General features: G+C 34.5%; 1 protein-coding gene and 1 non-coding gene across 2 annotated transcripts; both read left to right on the top strand.

Annotated features, from left to right (window-relative positions):
* Positions 1–5,871: 5,871 nt before the first annotated feature.
* trnal-aag (transfer RNA leucine (anticodon AAG)) lies at positions 5,872–5,953 on the top strand. The gene has a single exon. It is a non-coding gene; the product is annotated as a tRNA-Leu (tRNA).
* A 566-nt stretch (positions 5,954–6,519) lies between these two features.
* On the top strand, positions 6,520–15,805 carry snapc2 (small nuclear RNA activating complex, polypeptide 2). Its single transcript, XM_087261079.1, has 5 exons — positions 6,520–6,562; positions 9,121–9,377; positions 9,473–9,646; positions 12,903–13,428; positions 14,931–15,805. Exons 2-5 carry the CDS (start codon positions 9,165–9,167, stop codon positions 15,257–15,259), a joined length of 1,242 nt encoding a protein of 413 aa, XP_087117205.1. The 5' UTR covers positions 6,520–6,562; positions 9,121–9,164; the 3' UTR covers positions 15,260–15,805.
* Positions 15,806–17,488: the final 1,683 nt, after the last annotated feature.

The following is a 17,488-nucleotide window of genomic DNA, read 5'->3' as shown; positions in this document are numbered from 1 at the left end:
ATACAGTAGCCCATTAGGTAGCTGAAATTGTTAAATTTTTTGTTTGTTTTCAAATTTAGTGTTCATTTAGTTGTTTGTAAGAAATACATTTAACAACAACAGATTTTCATTCTTTTACAAAACAAAAACATGCACTGTCCCATATAAACAGTATGAAATTTAAAAAAAACATCAGTGTGTGTAAAAAAAAACTTCATTAGTATGGAAAAAAATGAGTTATTTGCTATTGAATTGCTACAAGTTAGATATTGTTTTAAACTAATTGACAGATATATTTACCTTTAAATTAGCCGCATTTTTAAGTTGATGTATTTATCGATATTTTCCTGTTTTGAAAACTTAACAAAAATTATTCTGGCAACTTAAAAGTTTTGATCTAATCATCAATTTACAATTTGTATGTATTAAGCGGTGTAGTGACAGACCTCTTGAGTTATTTTTTAGAGTGTAGAATGCTTTAAACCAATAGCTTCCTCAGCTGCATTCAAATATTTATTTCATTAAGTTTTTTAAAATAGATATATTTATTAGATTTAATTAAACATTTTTTTTTTCTAAAATCAAAATGGTTCATGTGGATTTTTTTATGTCAAAAAATAATAAAAGTAATACAAAACAATTGGTAAGGCATATTAATCTCTATAGCTATATCAGATCAATTACAGAAGTCTGTCATCTCTTTCTGTTTTTTTCTTTTTTTCTTACTAATTTTATTTGTATTTTTGCATAAACAGTCGCAGGATTTACAACCTCATATTTATAATTAAACATTTTATGGCCGTCACAGTGCCACAGTGGGTAGCATGATTGCCTCACAGCATGAAGGTCGCTGGTTCGAGCTCCTGCTGGGTCAGTTGGCATTTCTGTGTGGAGTTTGCATGTTCTCCTTGTGTTCGTGTAAATTGGCTCCGGATCGTCCGGTTTCCCCACAGTCATGCAGTATAGGTGAATTGAATAAGCTAAATTGGCCGTAGTGTACAGTATGTGTGTGAAAGAGCGTGTATGGATGTTTCCCAGTGTTGGGTTGCAGCTGGAAGGGCATCCGCTGCATAAAACATATGCTGAATAAGTTGGCGGTTCAGTCCGCTGTGGTGACCCTAGATTAATAAAGCGAGTGAGCCAAAGGAAAATTAATGAATTTATCTAAAATAAAATAAAAAGTTTAATGTGGATTTTTTTCGTTAAAAATAAATAAAATTGGTAAGTTATATTCATTTCTATTGCTATATGTGATCAATTACAGAAACCTGTCATCTCTTTTTTTTCTTATTTATTTACTTCTTTTTTTTGCCTTTATTTTAATGTATTATTATTTAACTTTATTTTAATGTATTGTTCATATTAATAAACCATTAACTGAGACTATTAGCTCAATAAATTGCTAAGCTGCTTATTAATAGTTAGAAGTTAGGTTTAGGGGGTTAAGAATGTAGAATAAGATGTTTTATAAGTACTAATAAACGGCATGTAATAAGCCAGTAGTTAATAGTGTGAATTGTTACTTAAACTAAAGTGTCACTGAAAAATGACTTCAGTCATTGGTTAACATCATGTAATGGTGGTTAACATCATATAATGCAACTGAAATCAGTGAAACAAAACATGTAATGCATATGATTCAGATTAGTTACATGTCGAAAGAGTATGTGTAAAACAATGATACCCTGTCTATTTGCTGGTATGAAAAATTCCCTTTCATCGTAATTTTTAATTATTAAAAAGAGTGCAATAGCATTATGAAGGGGGCGGGAATTATCAAATAGAGCATTTGGTTGGTCAGAAGATTTGATGAGAAACTGAAGTGTGAGATGATGTCAAAAAAATCATTGATTCACTTTGCCGGAAGTGACAAACATGCAGATTTGAATGAATGTTTATACACTAAAAAATCCATAAGTTAACAGTTCTACTTATTTTGTGATTCATGTTTTTTATTTATTTTATTTTTCCCTGTTTATTTATGCTTTTGAATTGCATTTTGGCATCTTGATCTTTCTTGCTTTTAACCTTTAAAAGTTTGAAATTGTGGCTTTTGAACATTTTTATAGCGTAAATTGATATATTGTCTGTGTTGATGTATATTAACCTAATAATAAATTGCCAGTACATTTTCTGTTATTTTTTTTTCTCTATGTATTATTTCTTCATTCATTCATTCATTTTCTCGTTGGCTTAGTCCCTTTGTTAATGCGGGGTCACCACAGTGGAATGAACCGCCAACTTATCCAGCACATTTTTACGCAGCGGATACCCTTCCAGCCACAACCCATCTCTAGGAAACATCCACACACACTCATACACTATACGAACAATTTAGCCTACCCAATTCACCTTTACCGCATGTCTTTGGACTGTGGGGGAAACAGGAGCACCCGGAGGCAACCCACGCGAATGCAGGGAGAACATGCAAACTCCACACAGAAACACCAACTGAGCCGAGGATTAAACCAGCAACCCAGCGACCTTCTTGCTGTGAGGCGACAGCACTACCTACTGCGCCACTGCTTCGCCTCCATATTATTTCTCATTTATTTATATTATTTCAAACTACTAAAATGTCAATAAAAGTCACTGTTAAACTGTAGAGTTGAATTTTCAATATCAAAATTTGACAGACTTGACATAATGGAATGAAGGTCCCATAATGCAATTCACAATCTTAAATAAATGGGAAACACTTCACAAATGACAAAATCAGAAACTGTTAAGCAGATATTTTTTATAGTCTATCTTCTAAATTTGGATTATGTCATTGTTTTGAAGTGGCACTAGATAATAGATTGCCTCTAGAATAACATTGAAAGTAAACATCTAAAAACTTTAAAACTGATTTCATGGGGACTTTAATCTAATAATATCTATTTTTTAAATAATAAAAGTCAAAGGTGATGAGCTATTTTGTTAAGCCTAATGAAATTGGTTAAATGTAGGACTCTACAGATCATGAATTTATGAATTTGGTGAACAAGGCAGATTTTTGTGGGAAAGTGGAGGACATTGTTTAGCTTTCTCACAGCAATAAACTACACAAGAAAAAAATATGAAAATAAATTAATTGTCACTTTACCAGTGTGACATGGGGGCTCAGTGGTTAGCACTGTCGCCTCACAGTAAAAAGATCGCTGGTTCGAGTCTCGGCTGGGCCAGTTTCGGTGTTTCTGTGTGTGTTTGTATGTTCTCTCTGTGTTGGAATGGGTTTTGCAGTTTCCCCCACAGTCTAAAGACCTGCGCTACAGGTGAATTGGGTAAACTAAATTGACCATAGTTTGTGTGTACATGTGAGAGTGTAAGGGTGTTTTCTAGTACTGGGTTGCAGCTGGAAGGGCATCCACTGTGTAAAACATATGCTGGATAAGTTGGCGGTTCATTCCGCTGTGGTGACCCCTAATGAATAAAGGGACTAAGCCAAGAGAAAAGGAATGAATGAATATACCAGTGAACTGAAAATTATGTATTGACACTGAATATTATTATTAGTAATATTATTTATCTTAATTATAAAGTGCATGTGCTTCCTTTACAATATAAAAACAAAACAAAAATAAAAAACTATTGGAATATATAGGAGTGGTGTAAAAGCGTTTCATTAGGTGGAATGATGAGTCATTTGGACAGCAGTATATGAAATAGGCTTCTCAGGCAAATCCTCTCAAACAACAAAATATGATGTGAGATCTAGATGTCCAATACTGAATACAGTTGTCTTATATTGCTTTCAGATCAATCTTTATTTTTTTATTTTTTTATGCAAGCTTGACAGTGTTTCAGTCCATACAACTGTGAACAAGTCAAATCTCCTTGCTGTCTTATGTTGGGTTGATGCCAATATCTTTAAGATTTAAATGCATATGAGTGCTGACAATTCATTTATAGTCAGTTTATCTAGAATGCTGAAAGTCTGCAGCCTTTTAAAACTCTGATTAGTATAATAGAAATGTTGTTAAGGATGTGCCTCATTCCTCTTGGTTGTTTAATTGGATCAGTTACTGACACATCTTGACACCTCTCACTTTTTGCTGAATCAGTCACAGCTAAATATCATCCCTGTGCTACAGCTTAAGAGAAGACATGTGACAGCTTATTATTGTACTGGCCACTAAATAATTGCCATTTTTAGGCTGTTTTAAATTTCATTTATCTATTCATTTATCATCAGTTTAGCCCATACATTATATACTATTAAAGCATTTTTCTTAAAGTTAAATGTATTTATTATACTTTTTTATTATAGCATGTTTATCAATGATTTTGTTTTTATAATAATAATAATAATAATAATAATAATATTTTAAAAATTTTGATACGGCCTTGCTAGACCATGCATAATAAGCTCTTACCGATATAATTAAATAGGTTTTTAATTATAATTAATGTATATTTGAATTAATAAATGAAAATAAGACTAAGTAATTATACATTAACATTTAAACAAAAATTGGACATTAATAATTAAACAAAAAAGTAGTAAATGATCACACAAAATAAAAACAAACAAATAAACAAACAAATAAATACGAGATGAAAATATATGAAATGCCAAAAATATGATGTATTTAGTTAAATTATCCACAATTTGACTATAAAACAAACAAGCAGACATAAATAAGATCAAAATAAATAATGGCACTGTATTTTTATGTGCGCCATTATAAAAATAATAACAATGTTCTTGTAAAAATATATTTAGGCCCATTTCTAATATTACTTTTTTGTTGTATATTGGGTCTGTATACAAGAAACTGTATAGGTATCTTTTAGACTTTAGAATAAGAGTTTTCTTGCGGGGTATGCATCTGCAAGAACAAGATTACAAATCCTTGGTGTTGTAACCCTTGTGGTAAAATTTACTAAGCTTTTGTTATATTTGTGGCTGTTTTCGCCCCATTGACTTCCATTATATATATATATTTTTTTTAATGGCAAAGCAATGACAGACAGTATATAATCATGTAGGCTATTCTTGATTGTTGGTTGTTTTTCCCTGTTGGGAGGAGGTAAAATGCATACTGTTGATTATCAGTTGGCAGCATTAACCCTTTAGGTAGACCGGTGCAAAAAATGTTTCTGGCTTTTTTATCAAGTTCTATAGAGTAAAACAGCAGATTAGCGTGTGTGCATAAATACATGTATGCTTACTATGTTCTGACAGCTGAGCTGCTTATTTGGATTTTCTCAGACATAAGTAAGATGTCACACACACACACACACACTACTCAATACTCTATAGAAGGCTCAAACCAAACTTTTTTGCATTGCAACAAATGATCAACAGTAAAAAATAAAATGTCCCTTCTCCCAAAAGGGAAAAACAGCAACAACCAAGAATGCATGATAATATGGTGTCATGGTTTTGCAATAAATAACGTCATTATAACGGAAGTCAATGGGGCAAAATCAGCCCTTAACATAACGAAAGGGTTTAAAATTTGCTCAGAGTGTATTGTTGATTTTTTTTTAAGTTTTCAAAGCAGTTTCTGAAAACGTGTCCAAAAAGGATGTCACCAAGTATCATTTTAGTTGCTAAAACACAGAGATAGTTGTGGCCAAATTAAGACTCAAAATCACCCCAGGATGGATGAAAACATCCCCAACGAACACAGGGCTTAATCCGTTCCACGTGTTTGCGCAGACCGTCACGGTGCGCAGACGCTTCACGGTATCTTTCAGCCAACTTCGCTTTTTCAAGAGTGTTTTCACTTATAATACACATTTAAAAACCCTAGTTCGGGTAAACTGAGACAAAAAGGAGAACTATTGCAATTGACCTCGGTTGAATTTGGTATTCAGAAACGATCTACAAGAGCGAAAGAATATTGCTGCAGAGATATAAAAATAGTTTTATATTTTATGATGGTCACCATGTGCATTGTGGGTAGCGTGGCCGAGCGGTCTAAGGCGCTGGATTAAGGCTCCAGTCTCTTCGGGGGCGTGGGTTCGAATCCCACCGCTGCCATCACTTTTAAATTTGCTGCAATTATAAGTTTAAAATGTTGCATTTTCATAGAATTTGAGCTACCCATCACCAAACAAATGTCTGACTGTCTGGACGGTATTAATGCGCCTAATGTCACCTGCAGAATCAGGCTATGTGAAAGAAATGATAAAAAAAAATATGTGCTGGGTCGACAGATCCTGCCAATACGTGACAGAAATAGCATTATACTTGATACAAAAAGGTAAATGTATATACATTATATGGGTATGTTTTGTGTTACACAAAGCAGGTTTAATGAGAAATATATTTTCTTGTCGAAGTTTCGAGCGCTCTCTAGTGGTGTGTTTTATAAATTACAACAGCACACGTCCCGCATGCATTTTGTAATGTCACAGAAGATGTTACATATTTCATAACATAAACAGTTTTACGACATATTTTATTCATTGCATTTTAAGCAAGTCCAAATATCTACATATCACAGCATCTACTGTGTAGTACATAAAAGAGAACCAGTCATGCTATTGGAAAAAGCAAACGCGTTTCAGTCTCGTGTTTTTTGATCCCTTTGGTGACTCGTAGTCAACATACGACAGCGGATGAGCTGTTCTTACAACCACAAAGCGAGTAAGTGTTGTCAAAGTCCATGCATTAAATTCACAAGTAGTTTATTTGTTTACCTAAAATGTCTTAATATCGTGGTAAACCCGTAAAACATACATTAAATAAACTGTCATTTTAGTCAACAGCATTCGTATAGAATAAAAAGTACATATTTAGGGTTAGATGGTGTGTCTGTCGGTTCGAGTTCTGTAACGTTAGCTGTTTTTAGTTAACCTTTCCTTTAAGAGAGCACAGCTATTACTTTAATGTAAGTGAAAGGATTGAATGTATATGTATTGGGGCATCACTGGTACACTACTGTCAGAAGTTTGGAAGCATTAAGATGTGTTAAAGGTTTTTAGAAAGCCACTTCTGCTCTTAAAGGAGACATTTGATTAATCAAAGTACAACCAAAACATTGTGTAGTAATATTGTGAAGTATTATTTCAGTTTAAAACAATGTGAATATGTCATTTGAAGTAATAAATTATTCCTGTGATTTAAATGTGAATTTTCAGCATTCAATACTGAGCAATCTCATGCAAACATCAAACTTGCCATTAAAAAAATTTGTTTTTCACCAAAATAGCTTGTAGTTTCTAAATTTTTTTGTGTAGGCTTGTATTTTACTGTACTTTAAAAATACTCAAGAATCTATCTGTCAATGTGTTCAAACAACTTGATTTGATTTACCAAAGTCACACAAGTGGCAATTTCACATCTGTCACATCCATAACGGAGAGATGTGACATACATTCTAAATCTTTTTTTCATAAATGCAAAAAATTTCAAATAAAATAAAATTAAAGCGTTGTTTCTTTTGGGTTGTGAAGTTTAATTCACAGAATTTCTACAAAGTATGTCTTGTACTGTAAACTCGCTAACTTTTTTGTCACATCTATTAAACCTGTTTAATTTCCTCATTTAAAATAGAAAAAATATTTTACAGATTGATATTTTTCTGCTCACATTACTCTGTGCTTTGTTGTTCAGGAAAATATAAACAGTTGTTTCAATATAATGTTAACATAATATACTTTCTCTGTGACTTTATCTTTTGACTTTTTACTGCAAAGTCACATCCGTTAAGCTGGAATGGCTCTACTCTAGTTTTGAGTGGTACACGATCCATCAGAAATCTTTCTCATATGCTTTAAATCATTATTTTAAAATGCATTTCATGTAAAACACATAATTTCAATTCCATTTGTTTATGTCCACAGTAAGGAAACAAGTTTCCCTGTACAATGAAATTATTATTTCTTACTTTGCCGTCCACAGTGAAGTCATATACATAATATACACATATATACACAGAAGTGATCTAAATACAGCTATGAAATGTGTGTGTGTGTGTGTGTGTGTGTGTGTGTGTGTGTGTGTGTGTGTGTGTATATATATATATATATATATATATATATATATATATATATATATATATGAATGTAAACATGATATAATACTGATTGTGTAGTATGAAAACAGATGTAAACAATGTATAGTGGTTGTAAGTAATTAAGCAGCTGTAATAAATCATTATAAGAGATTTCTGAAGAATCACATGACAATAAAGGATGAAGTAAAGTTGCTGAAAACTAAGGTTCAAGTTAGTCACAGTATTAAATACCATGAGTCACAGAGTCACAGGATTAAATAACGTTTCAGTATTTTCATGTAGAAAAAAGTTAATATTTCGCAATATTCTTATTTTTATTGTATTTCTTTATCAAATAAATGCAGTCATGGTGGGCAGAAGAGAAAAATTATTTTTTAAAATCTTTAAATTTGCAAACGTTTGACTGTTAGTGAACATCCTTAAAAAAAATCTTCAATGACTACGTTTACATGGACACCAGTAATCAAATTAATTGCCTTAATCTGAATCAGACAATAATATGATTAAGGTGTTTACATGAGTTGCTTTTTGAATGTTTCTTTCATGATCCCGTTTTACATGTTAAATCATATAATTCGATTAACATCATTGCGTCGCTGCGCTATCCACATTTCCTTTAGAGTTTCATGTAATTATGGGTGTTTCATTTTTAATTTGTCGACTTTACCTGCAGTTTGGCACTTTCACTTTCATTCAGGAACATTTAGAGCATATTGGATGTGAGTATGAACTGCTGGAAGAGTGTAGTTTCAAGGGAATTTAATCTCGCCCACTAAATGGGAGAAAAAAAAACTGCATTTAATGATGGAGGTGTTTGTCGTCCTTCACTCACTCGGTAGGTGCAGAGAATACTGTCAAACAGCCGTGTGTATATAGACTATCCTGTTGCAAATCCTACACTACGGTAATAGTTTGTGGTGTTTACATGTCTGTGCTGAACTTCAATAATGCGACTAAAATCAGCATACTCCACATGCCTTAATTTGATTTCTATTTAGTTCGATTATGACCTTAATCTGAATAAATTAATCAAAAATCGTTGTTTACATGGTAGACTCTTAATCAGAGTATCGTCTTAATTCTATTAAAATCGGGTTGTTGGTGTCCATGTAAACGTCCTCATTTGTAGTGATGGTCCAGTGTGATTAAAATTAAACTAGGTCATGTTCTTTTTTTTATACAACAGGCAGTCTTGTGCTATATGGGATATGACTTGTGTATTTAGCAACTATGAAACCTCCACGTCGTCAGCGAACTGTCCCATCACGCTTCCATAAAACCCCTGAGCAAGAACAGATAGATAGTGCCAGATCACTCTGCAAAGGATGGAATCGCAAAGACCTCCACAGCTTCTTGCAGGCTTTAAAACAGCAGCAGGATTTTGAATCTGAAATAGATCTGACTGAGATTCAAAAGAAGATTCCTCAGCGTTCTCTCAAACAGGTAAGCTCACAGGCATCACCGAAAATAGCACTAATGCCTGCAATTCTGCACTTAATATCTATTTTAATGCTCTTGTTTTGACTGTATGGTTCCAGATTGAAAACCTGATAAACAAAGTGAAGTTGCGTGTGCTACAGAAGGTGTTTAAACAGGTCAAGAGTCAGAGGAAAAAGGAACGCAAGGCTAAAGTTCCCATTGAAACCTGGGGAGAAATGGTACAGAAAATCTCTACATCTCATGGGAAGACTATTTCCGCTGCCTTTTCCCAGGTCTGTATGAGAAATTTCAACGAGAAATCAAACTAGTCAACACAACAAAATCATGTACAGATGCTTTTCAGGCCCCGTTTACATTAATACATTTTAGTTTTAAAACTGCATTTTAGAAAGAAAACGATCCACGTCCACACTAGTGTTTTGTCTAGCATGTCTGAACGATCTCTATCCACACTGTACTGCTAAAAACACACATCACGTGATCACACACACTCTCTGGCATGCGCTGCAGCATATGTGGATGTCTGATTGCTTTAAGCACACCTCCCTAGGCAAGAGCAGTGCATATTAGACAGTTCATCAAAATTCTACTGCTGGATCTCATCTCACTATAGTTGTTAAATGTGATATTTCATTCATCTTGTCTCTTTCTAATGACTCTTTGGACTCTTTGGTAACGTGTTTTGGCTGAGCGCAAAAAGTTAATATATTAATTTATATAAACACATACAGTGATTTTGCACATTTCACTGATTGCTTGCCTTTATTTCCTATATTATATAAACTTATTGTATTATTGATTGCTATTATTGATTATTAAAACTGATATTCAGCGAAAGTTTTATATTTTTTTTAATGAAAATGAATAGAGGCAGTGATGTTATAGGCTTCATTTTGTTATAAAAATGCATACAGTGAAGATGACGCTCATATAAATATGTAGCTTCACGATGCCTCAACATTTTTAGTGTCTATTAAGATGCTAATATCAAAATAAAAATTGGCAGTTTCTTATATCATGTTTTCATTTTATTGTTGAGACAACAACGTAGCCAGGGTGATGTTAATGACGTTCTAAAGTACACCTCCGTTTTTTAGATGTCTCCATTTCCCCCCATCCACACTAACACAGAGCAGCAGCTTTTTCGGGGCTTGAAAACTCTAAGATAGTGTAGACAGAAGGCGTAACCGTAGCAAAATTTATGCATTTCAAAACTAAAATGTATTAGTGTAAACGGGACCTTAGTAATTTAAAAACATTAGGCTACATCTATGCATATAACCTGGATACATTTTAAAGTTTTTAAGCATTTTTAGTTTAAAACGTCATTTTCGATTGTTTTCAGAAGTTGGTCATCCACACTGAAACCACTGAATGAGCTTTTGCCCCATACTGTGGATTTGTTAAATGGATAGTTCATCTAAAAATGAAAATTTGCCCATTATTTAGTCACCCTTGACTTATCCCAAACCAGTTTGTGTTTTTTATTCTGCTAAAAACAAAAAAAGATATTTTGAAGAATGTTGGAAACTTGTAATCCTTGACATCTATAGTAGGAAAAACAAATACTATGGAGGTCAATGGTTACAGGTTCACAACATTCTTTAAAATACCTTCTTTTGTGTTTAACAGAGCAAAAAAAAAGACAACTCTAAATTAGTCGGCGAAGCTGATGGCTATGTTAAAGAACCTCTCTTAATCAGTTGATTCTAAATCCACTACAACAGAGTTATCCAAACTAGATCCTGCTGGGCCGGTGTCCTGCAGATTTTAGCTCCAACTTGCCTTAAAGGGCCATGACACCCCCCACTTTCGATTCAAGTCAACCTCAGAATTAGTTCAAAAAATGCATTGTAGTGGGCGTGGAGCTCGTGAGATCGAAGGCAGGAGTGTTCGTGGCCAGCAGAGCAGGGGAGAAGGAGGGGAGCGAACAACTGTTTTCAGTTAGCTCACAAAATGAGACACAAACCATGAGGAGACGCATGATTTTTTAGTTTACAAAGTTAAAATGCAAAGAAATAAACAGTAATTTAATGCCCTGCTACATTTGGTATTCGTAATTTCATTTACACACAACCACAATTTATATCATTATAAAGATAATCGTGTTCATATAAACACTATTAACGAGGACTTCTCCCTCAATCCCCGGGTCTGAATGCAGACTCAGTCCAGCAGGTCTATTGCCCTGTCTATTTCAACATTTTTGCCCTGCTGGTAATCTGGAATACTGCGTGCCGTGGGTTCATGGACGCGGTCTCTCCCAGTCATCAACATAGGCTCTCACAGCTTGGCACTGGCATGTCTGTGTGTGTCTTGCCTTCGGAAAGCATGCGCAGTCATGAAAAATTAAGAAGCAGGCTCTTCTCATAGGATAAGAAAACTCCGCTATGAATAATAATGAGAACTCGACGCATCATCACTTCACTTGCAGTTTTGCGATTCGTCACAGATTTTGATCCCGCCCCAAAAATCATATTAAACCTGGAAATTGAAATTAGCTGACAAAAGCTCAAAATGATCCAATTATCCTCACAATTAAAGCTGGCAGGTGCTAACATTGTCTTAAATGATGCTCAACACACACAAATCTGTTAAAATCTTTAACACACCTGCAAGGATGTTTCTAGAAAGCCTAGTAAGAGCCTGATTAGCTAGCCCAGGTGTGTCTTATCAGGGTTGGAACTAAACTTTGCAGGACACTGGCCCTCCATGACCAGGTTTGGAATCCCCTGGCCTACAAGATACATTTAAGAAACTAAAGACAAACTAAAAGTTAACATGGAAGAGGAGAGGCACTAATGGGGTAAAAATAAAGTAGGCTCGAAATGTGAAAATGTAGAAACAACCGATAATACTGACGGCGGTGAGGAGAGCCGCGGTGTGGAAAGGCTAATGTGGATTCGGATTGGAAGAAGTTGGTGATGGTATTAATGCAATATTTGATAATCAAGTTGTGTTATCTATTATGCATTATCTCACTGTCAGGAAGAAACCTTGTATATCTGAAGAGACCTGTTTCAAAAACGCTAACTAACCTAATTGTATCCGAACGTTTGGCTGGTATTGTATACATGTTTATCTATTTAACCATCACTATATATATATATATTTATATATATATATATATATATATACATACAGTGATGGTTAAATAGATAAACATCACTATATATATATATATATATATATATATATATATATATATATATATATATATATATATATATATATATATATATATATATATATATATATATATATATATATTCCACCCAATCTCAGTCAGCTGTGTATGTATGTATACTGTTAATGTTTGATAAAATGTTGAAATGTTAAAAGTTTTTGATTAACGGTGACGTTACGTTACACTCATGCTCTATTCCTGCCTCAGAATTGGGCAAGTTCAGCAGCTGATTCTGTCATTGTCTATTTATAGTGTTATATTTTTATTGCCTTCATTATCTTAATGGATCCTATAGCTGATTAAGTGTTATGCAACTTCTGTTTATTTTTTACTGTCATCAGATGCTTGTGGTTGCTGCCACCGAGCCCTGTAGCCTGATGCACTCTGAACCTCCACACCCCGTTACACAAACACCTGTTTTCTCCCGTCTTTACCCTGCTCACACCCCTAACACCCCTTCACGGCCTACCACCTCTGGCGTGAGCCCAAGCTCCAGTGTTTCCACTGCCTCAGCCGTATCATTCATTCGACCTGACTCTAGTTCAAGCGCTGCTGGCCACATTGGCAAATCTGATACGGTATCGAGCAGTTTACATCAAGAGCCAGTCATGCCTGAAGCATCCACACCCACATCAAGTTCCAGCCAGTCGCGATCAGAAGCAGAAGCAGCAGTGTCCAGTCCTGTGTCCAGCAGACCATCTCCATCAACTTCCTCAAATAAGCCCAGTCCAATTTCGTTGGAACTGCTAGGTCACGATTACCCATGCAAACCAAGAATAATGAAGAGCGTTGTGAACTTTGACAAGATTTATGCATATTTAGGTGACATGGACTCGAAAACCTGCAGTTCAGCTCTTTCTTCAATGGGTATGTATTGTTGATACTCTCTGCATCCAACATTAGTTCTGAAAACTACACTCCCCATCATGACTATACATTGTAACAGGAAGGACATCTGTGTCCAGTCCTGGTTCTTAAAAAAATAATTCACCCAAAAATAATACTATTTCTGATTATTAACCGCAAACAACAAACAATTTTCGCGCAAACAACTAACCTGGATGTACTTTATACCACTTATTACACCGATATTTGCCACACAACATTGTTCTGAGCCAAAATAGTTTAATTCATTTACTTTTTGGCTTTGCCCTATTAATCTGGGGTCGCCTCAGTGGATTGAACCGCCAACTTATCCAGCATATGTTTTAAGCAGTGGATGCCCTTTCATTTGCATCCCATCACAGGGAAACACCCATACACTTTAATTCACACACATACACTACTGGCAATTTAGCGCATGTCTTTGGACTTGTGGGTGAAACCGGAGCATCCGGAGGAAACCCCCGCGAACATGAGAAGAACATGCAAACTCACAAAAAAATGCCAACTGACCCAGCTGAGGTTCGAACCAACGACCTTTTAGCTGCAACGCGCCTCCCAGTTAAATTATTATTTTTTTAATAAAAGCAAAGATAACAGAAACTAAAAGAGCTGAATGGAGCATTCACTAACCTGAGCATTAATCAGACAAAAGATGGTGCCAAACTGTTAAAAACACAAAACAGAAATGCAACCATCTAAATGCATCATATACTTACTTGAGTATTATTCATTCACAAGAAAGCACCAAACAGTCAAAAACCGAGGCGTGACTGACAAGCAGATACAGGAAATGCTAACGTTGATGCAAGTATATAGATGTGAATGTATTCACACCGATGGTCAAGGTGATTCGTAGTGTTATTTAGCGGTTATTATCTCGGAATATCATACCTTGTAAATGTTGCAACTGGCCGATCAGAATTGAGCATTCAAGACTGTATAATAATATAAAATAGGTTGTTTTCAATCACGTGGTTCTGGTGAGGTGCGAATTTCAGATGGAGGGCAGGCAGCGAATTTTAATTAATTTTCAAAGGGCTTCTGTGCTAATTAAAAAGAAATGGCAAGCTTTCCTTAATTATGTGCGATTTGCTTAATTTTGCTTTAAATTTAGTGATTGCAGAATTACTACATGCAGGGACACATCTTTTCTATTTATTATAGCTTATGGAAATGCAGTTTTTTTTGTTTGTCAATGAAAGTCTGGGAAAACTCTTTGACAATTGGTTTACAGTGGGAACCCTGTCTGCAGGACTTTTCCTCACTGTGACACCAAACTAAAAATACAGTTTCATTCCAAACCTAGAGTTGTTGTTTTTTGTCACAAAAAAGCTTCAATAAGGATGATTGGTGTTTTAGCCTCAATTCCATACATTGTATCTGCAAAAACTGCTTTTATTTATAGAAGTCAGTCCTGCATGTGGATAAATAATGACCGTAAATGAACTGCTCATATTGATATACCTGTTTAATTCTGTCTTCAGAGTGTGCAGTGCTGCTGGATCTGCTGATGTGTTTGCCTGAGGAGCTCCCGTTACTGGACTGCAAGGGGCTTCAACATCACCTCCTCCAGTTACACTCGCAGCTCTCCAAGCCCACAGTGAAGCCAGAATCCTATTCAAATGGCCCACTTTCTGGTGAAGCTAACAGCTCTACATCAGTACAGAAGCTTTGCGCTGCTGCCGGATCCAGTGAAAAGCATGGACCAGTGAAGGACAGTGATGACTGGGCCTCGGCTGGCATCTGTCCTCTCAATCCTCTGTCAGTTCCAGTAACTTTGCTGAAAAGAAAATCTGTGGATTGTGATAAATGACATGGTTTTCCAGGAACAGTTGAATTTGGATTGGGTTGAGTCTGGTTTGTCAGGTATTGTTTTACTAGAGTTCAGTGAATTCTTCCAGATGAGGATTCTGTTTCAAAAAAGTTTGTTATAAAACCAAGATGTGAACCATGAAAAGTTAATGTGAACGTTAAACCATGATTCTGCATCTTCAAATTGTGGTGAATCCTATTTTGTATATAATTGATGTATATTTGTGAGTTTCAGTCTGTAATCCATTTTGAATGCAATGCTAAAAAAGGTCAGTTAAACAAAGGTGTATCTTTTATTTGTCATTTTGTCAGTTTAGCCAAACAGTGTTCATGTCATACCCCATCATTCATTTTTTATATCTTTTGATTAAATTTTTCCCAAATTTTCCAAAACTGCAGCTCTGTTGATGCCTAAATGGTGGAACTTAGAAATAATCATTCATAGTTTATTATTTTCATTCTGCTTCTACTGCAGTTAACAAGTCAATGGAATGTTCATATAAAACAAATATATAAATAATAAAATATATATATTTTTGTCATTTTATACTCTGTTCTGTCTGTCATAATGATTGCAAATTAGGCTTGATTTATGTGAGTAAAATATTTTCTCCTGGTTTTTTAGACATGGCTTAGGCCCACTCTGTAAATTACCATGGTTACAAGTTGAAATGTAATTGTGTAAAACAATAAGTTACGATTAAGAAAAAAAAAATGTAATGACATTGTGTGTGTGTGTATATATATATATGTGTGTGTGTGTGTGTGTGTGTGTATATATGTATATATGTATATATATATATATATATATATATATATATATATATATATATATATATATATATATATATATATATATATATATATATATATATATATATATATATATATATATATATATATATATATATATATATATATATATATATATATATATATATATATATATATTTAATGAGTAATATCCTGACATTCATTCATTTTCTTATCGGCTTAGTCCCTTTATTAATCTGGGGTCGCCACAGCAGAATGAACCGCCAACTTACCCAGCAAGTATTTACGCAACAGATACCCTTCCAGCTGCAACCCATCCCTGGGAAACATCCACAGTTACAACCCTAATCCACACACATGCAAACTTCACACAGAAACACCAACTGAGCCGAGGTTCGAACCAGCGACCTTCTTGCTGTGAGGCGACAGCATTACCTACTGCGCCATCCTGACATTGTTTCATAATTTCACATACAGAAATATTTTAAAGTTGTCCTTGCCTTTCATAGTTATCCCCCTTGCCTTTCTTTTGAAATCATTTCGGAAGTAATTTAGCTTTAAACATAAATTGTCCTGTTTTGAAATTTAACCAAATCATTGAACTTAAGTATCATCAATTTAAAAAATAAAAGATTTGTATGCGCCAAATACTCCACATTTTCTATCATTCTAATGACTTTCTTCTGTATTGTACATAAGGGAAAGTTATATTCATACGTATTCCCCCAAATATTGCTACAGTTTTTACCAATTTTAATTTCACAATATTTATTTGCAGTTTCTAGATAATTTTAGGATCCAATACAACACCATGAAACTTAATTGCATATACTCTTTGTATAACATCATTAATCAACAGTGGTGGAAAGAGAACTGGAAAATCATACTCTAGTAAATGTACCATTACTTGTCCAAAAATGTAGAGTAAAAGCATCTGTTGTAAATGTTATTTAAAATATGAGTTAAACGCAGCCCTTTCAAAAGTACTTATGAGTAGTGAGTATTAGGCTCTGAAAGGCTGCTGCATTTACATGAGGTTTGTGCAGGGATGTGGAAACGTAACATTCTGTAGTGCGTTTAGTGATTTTCCTATTCGTTTGTTGCTTTCAACCTTTCTGCCATTGTTTGTTTGTTCCTTCCTTCATTTGTTCCTTCCTTCGTTTCTCCCTTCATTCATTCACTCGTTCGTTTGTATTTTTGTTCCTTCTTTCATCAGGTTCTTTGTTCATTTATTCGTCCCTTCCTTCCTTAGTTTGTTCAGTCCTTCCTTGAATCTTTCCTTCATTCGGCCTTTGCTTCTATTCTTCACTTATTCCAGTTAGTGATTGTTTAAAGCTGTTTAGTCATTTCAGTCATCGTACAGTCGACATCATTTTGCGTGTAAAGACTTTGGACATCTTCTTGTACATTTTTAATGTTTCCAAAAGGTTAGTAGCATTTATAAAGTGCCCATGTC

The sequence above is a fragment of the Danio rerio genome, chromosome 7, assembly GCF_052040795.2.
Source record: "Danio rerio strain M-AB ecotype USA chromosome 7, GRCz13ab, whole genome shotgun sequence".
In the NCBI taxonomy this organism is placed as follows: Eukaryota; Metazoa; Chordata; class Actinopteri; order Cypriniformes; family Danionidae; genus Danio; species Danio rerio.
The sequence above is the reverse complement of the archived record's forward strand: the minus strand, read 5'-3'. Positions and strand labels throughout refer to the sequence as shown.

Coding starts and splice junctions, on each gene's coding strand:
- snapc2 (XM_087261079.1), top strand. CDS start 9,165: ATGAAACCTCCACGTCGTCAGCGAACTGTCCCATCACGCTTCCATAAA. Junction 9,378..9,472: donor CTCAGCGTTCTCTCAAACAG/GTAAGCTCACAG, acceptor GTATGGTTCCAG/ATTGAAAACCTGATAAACAA. Junction 9,647..12,902: donor TTTCCGCTGCCTTTTCCCAG/GTCTGTATGAGA, acceptor TACTGTCATCAG/ATGCTTGTGGTTGCTGCCAC.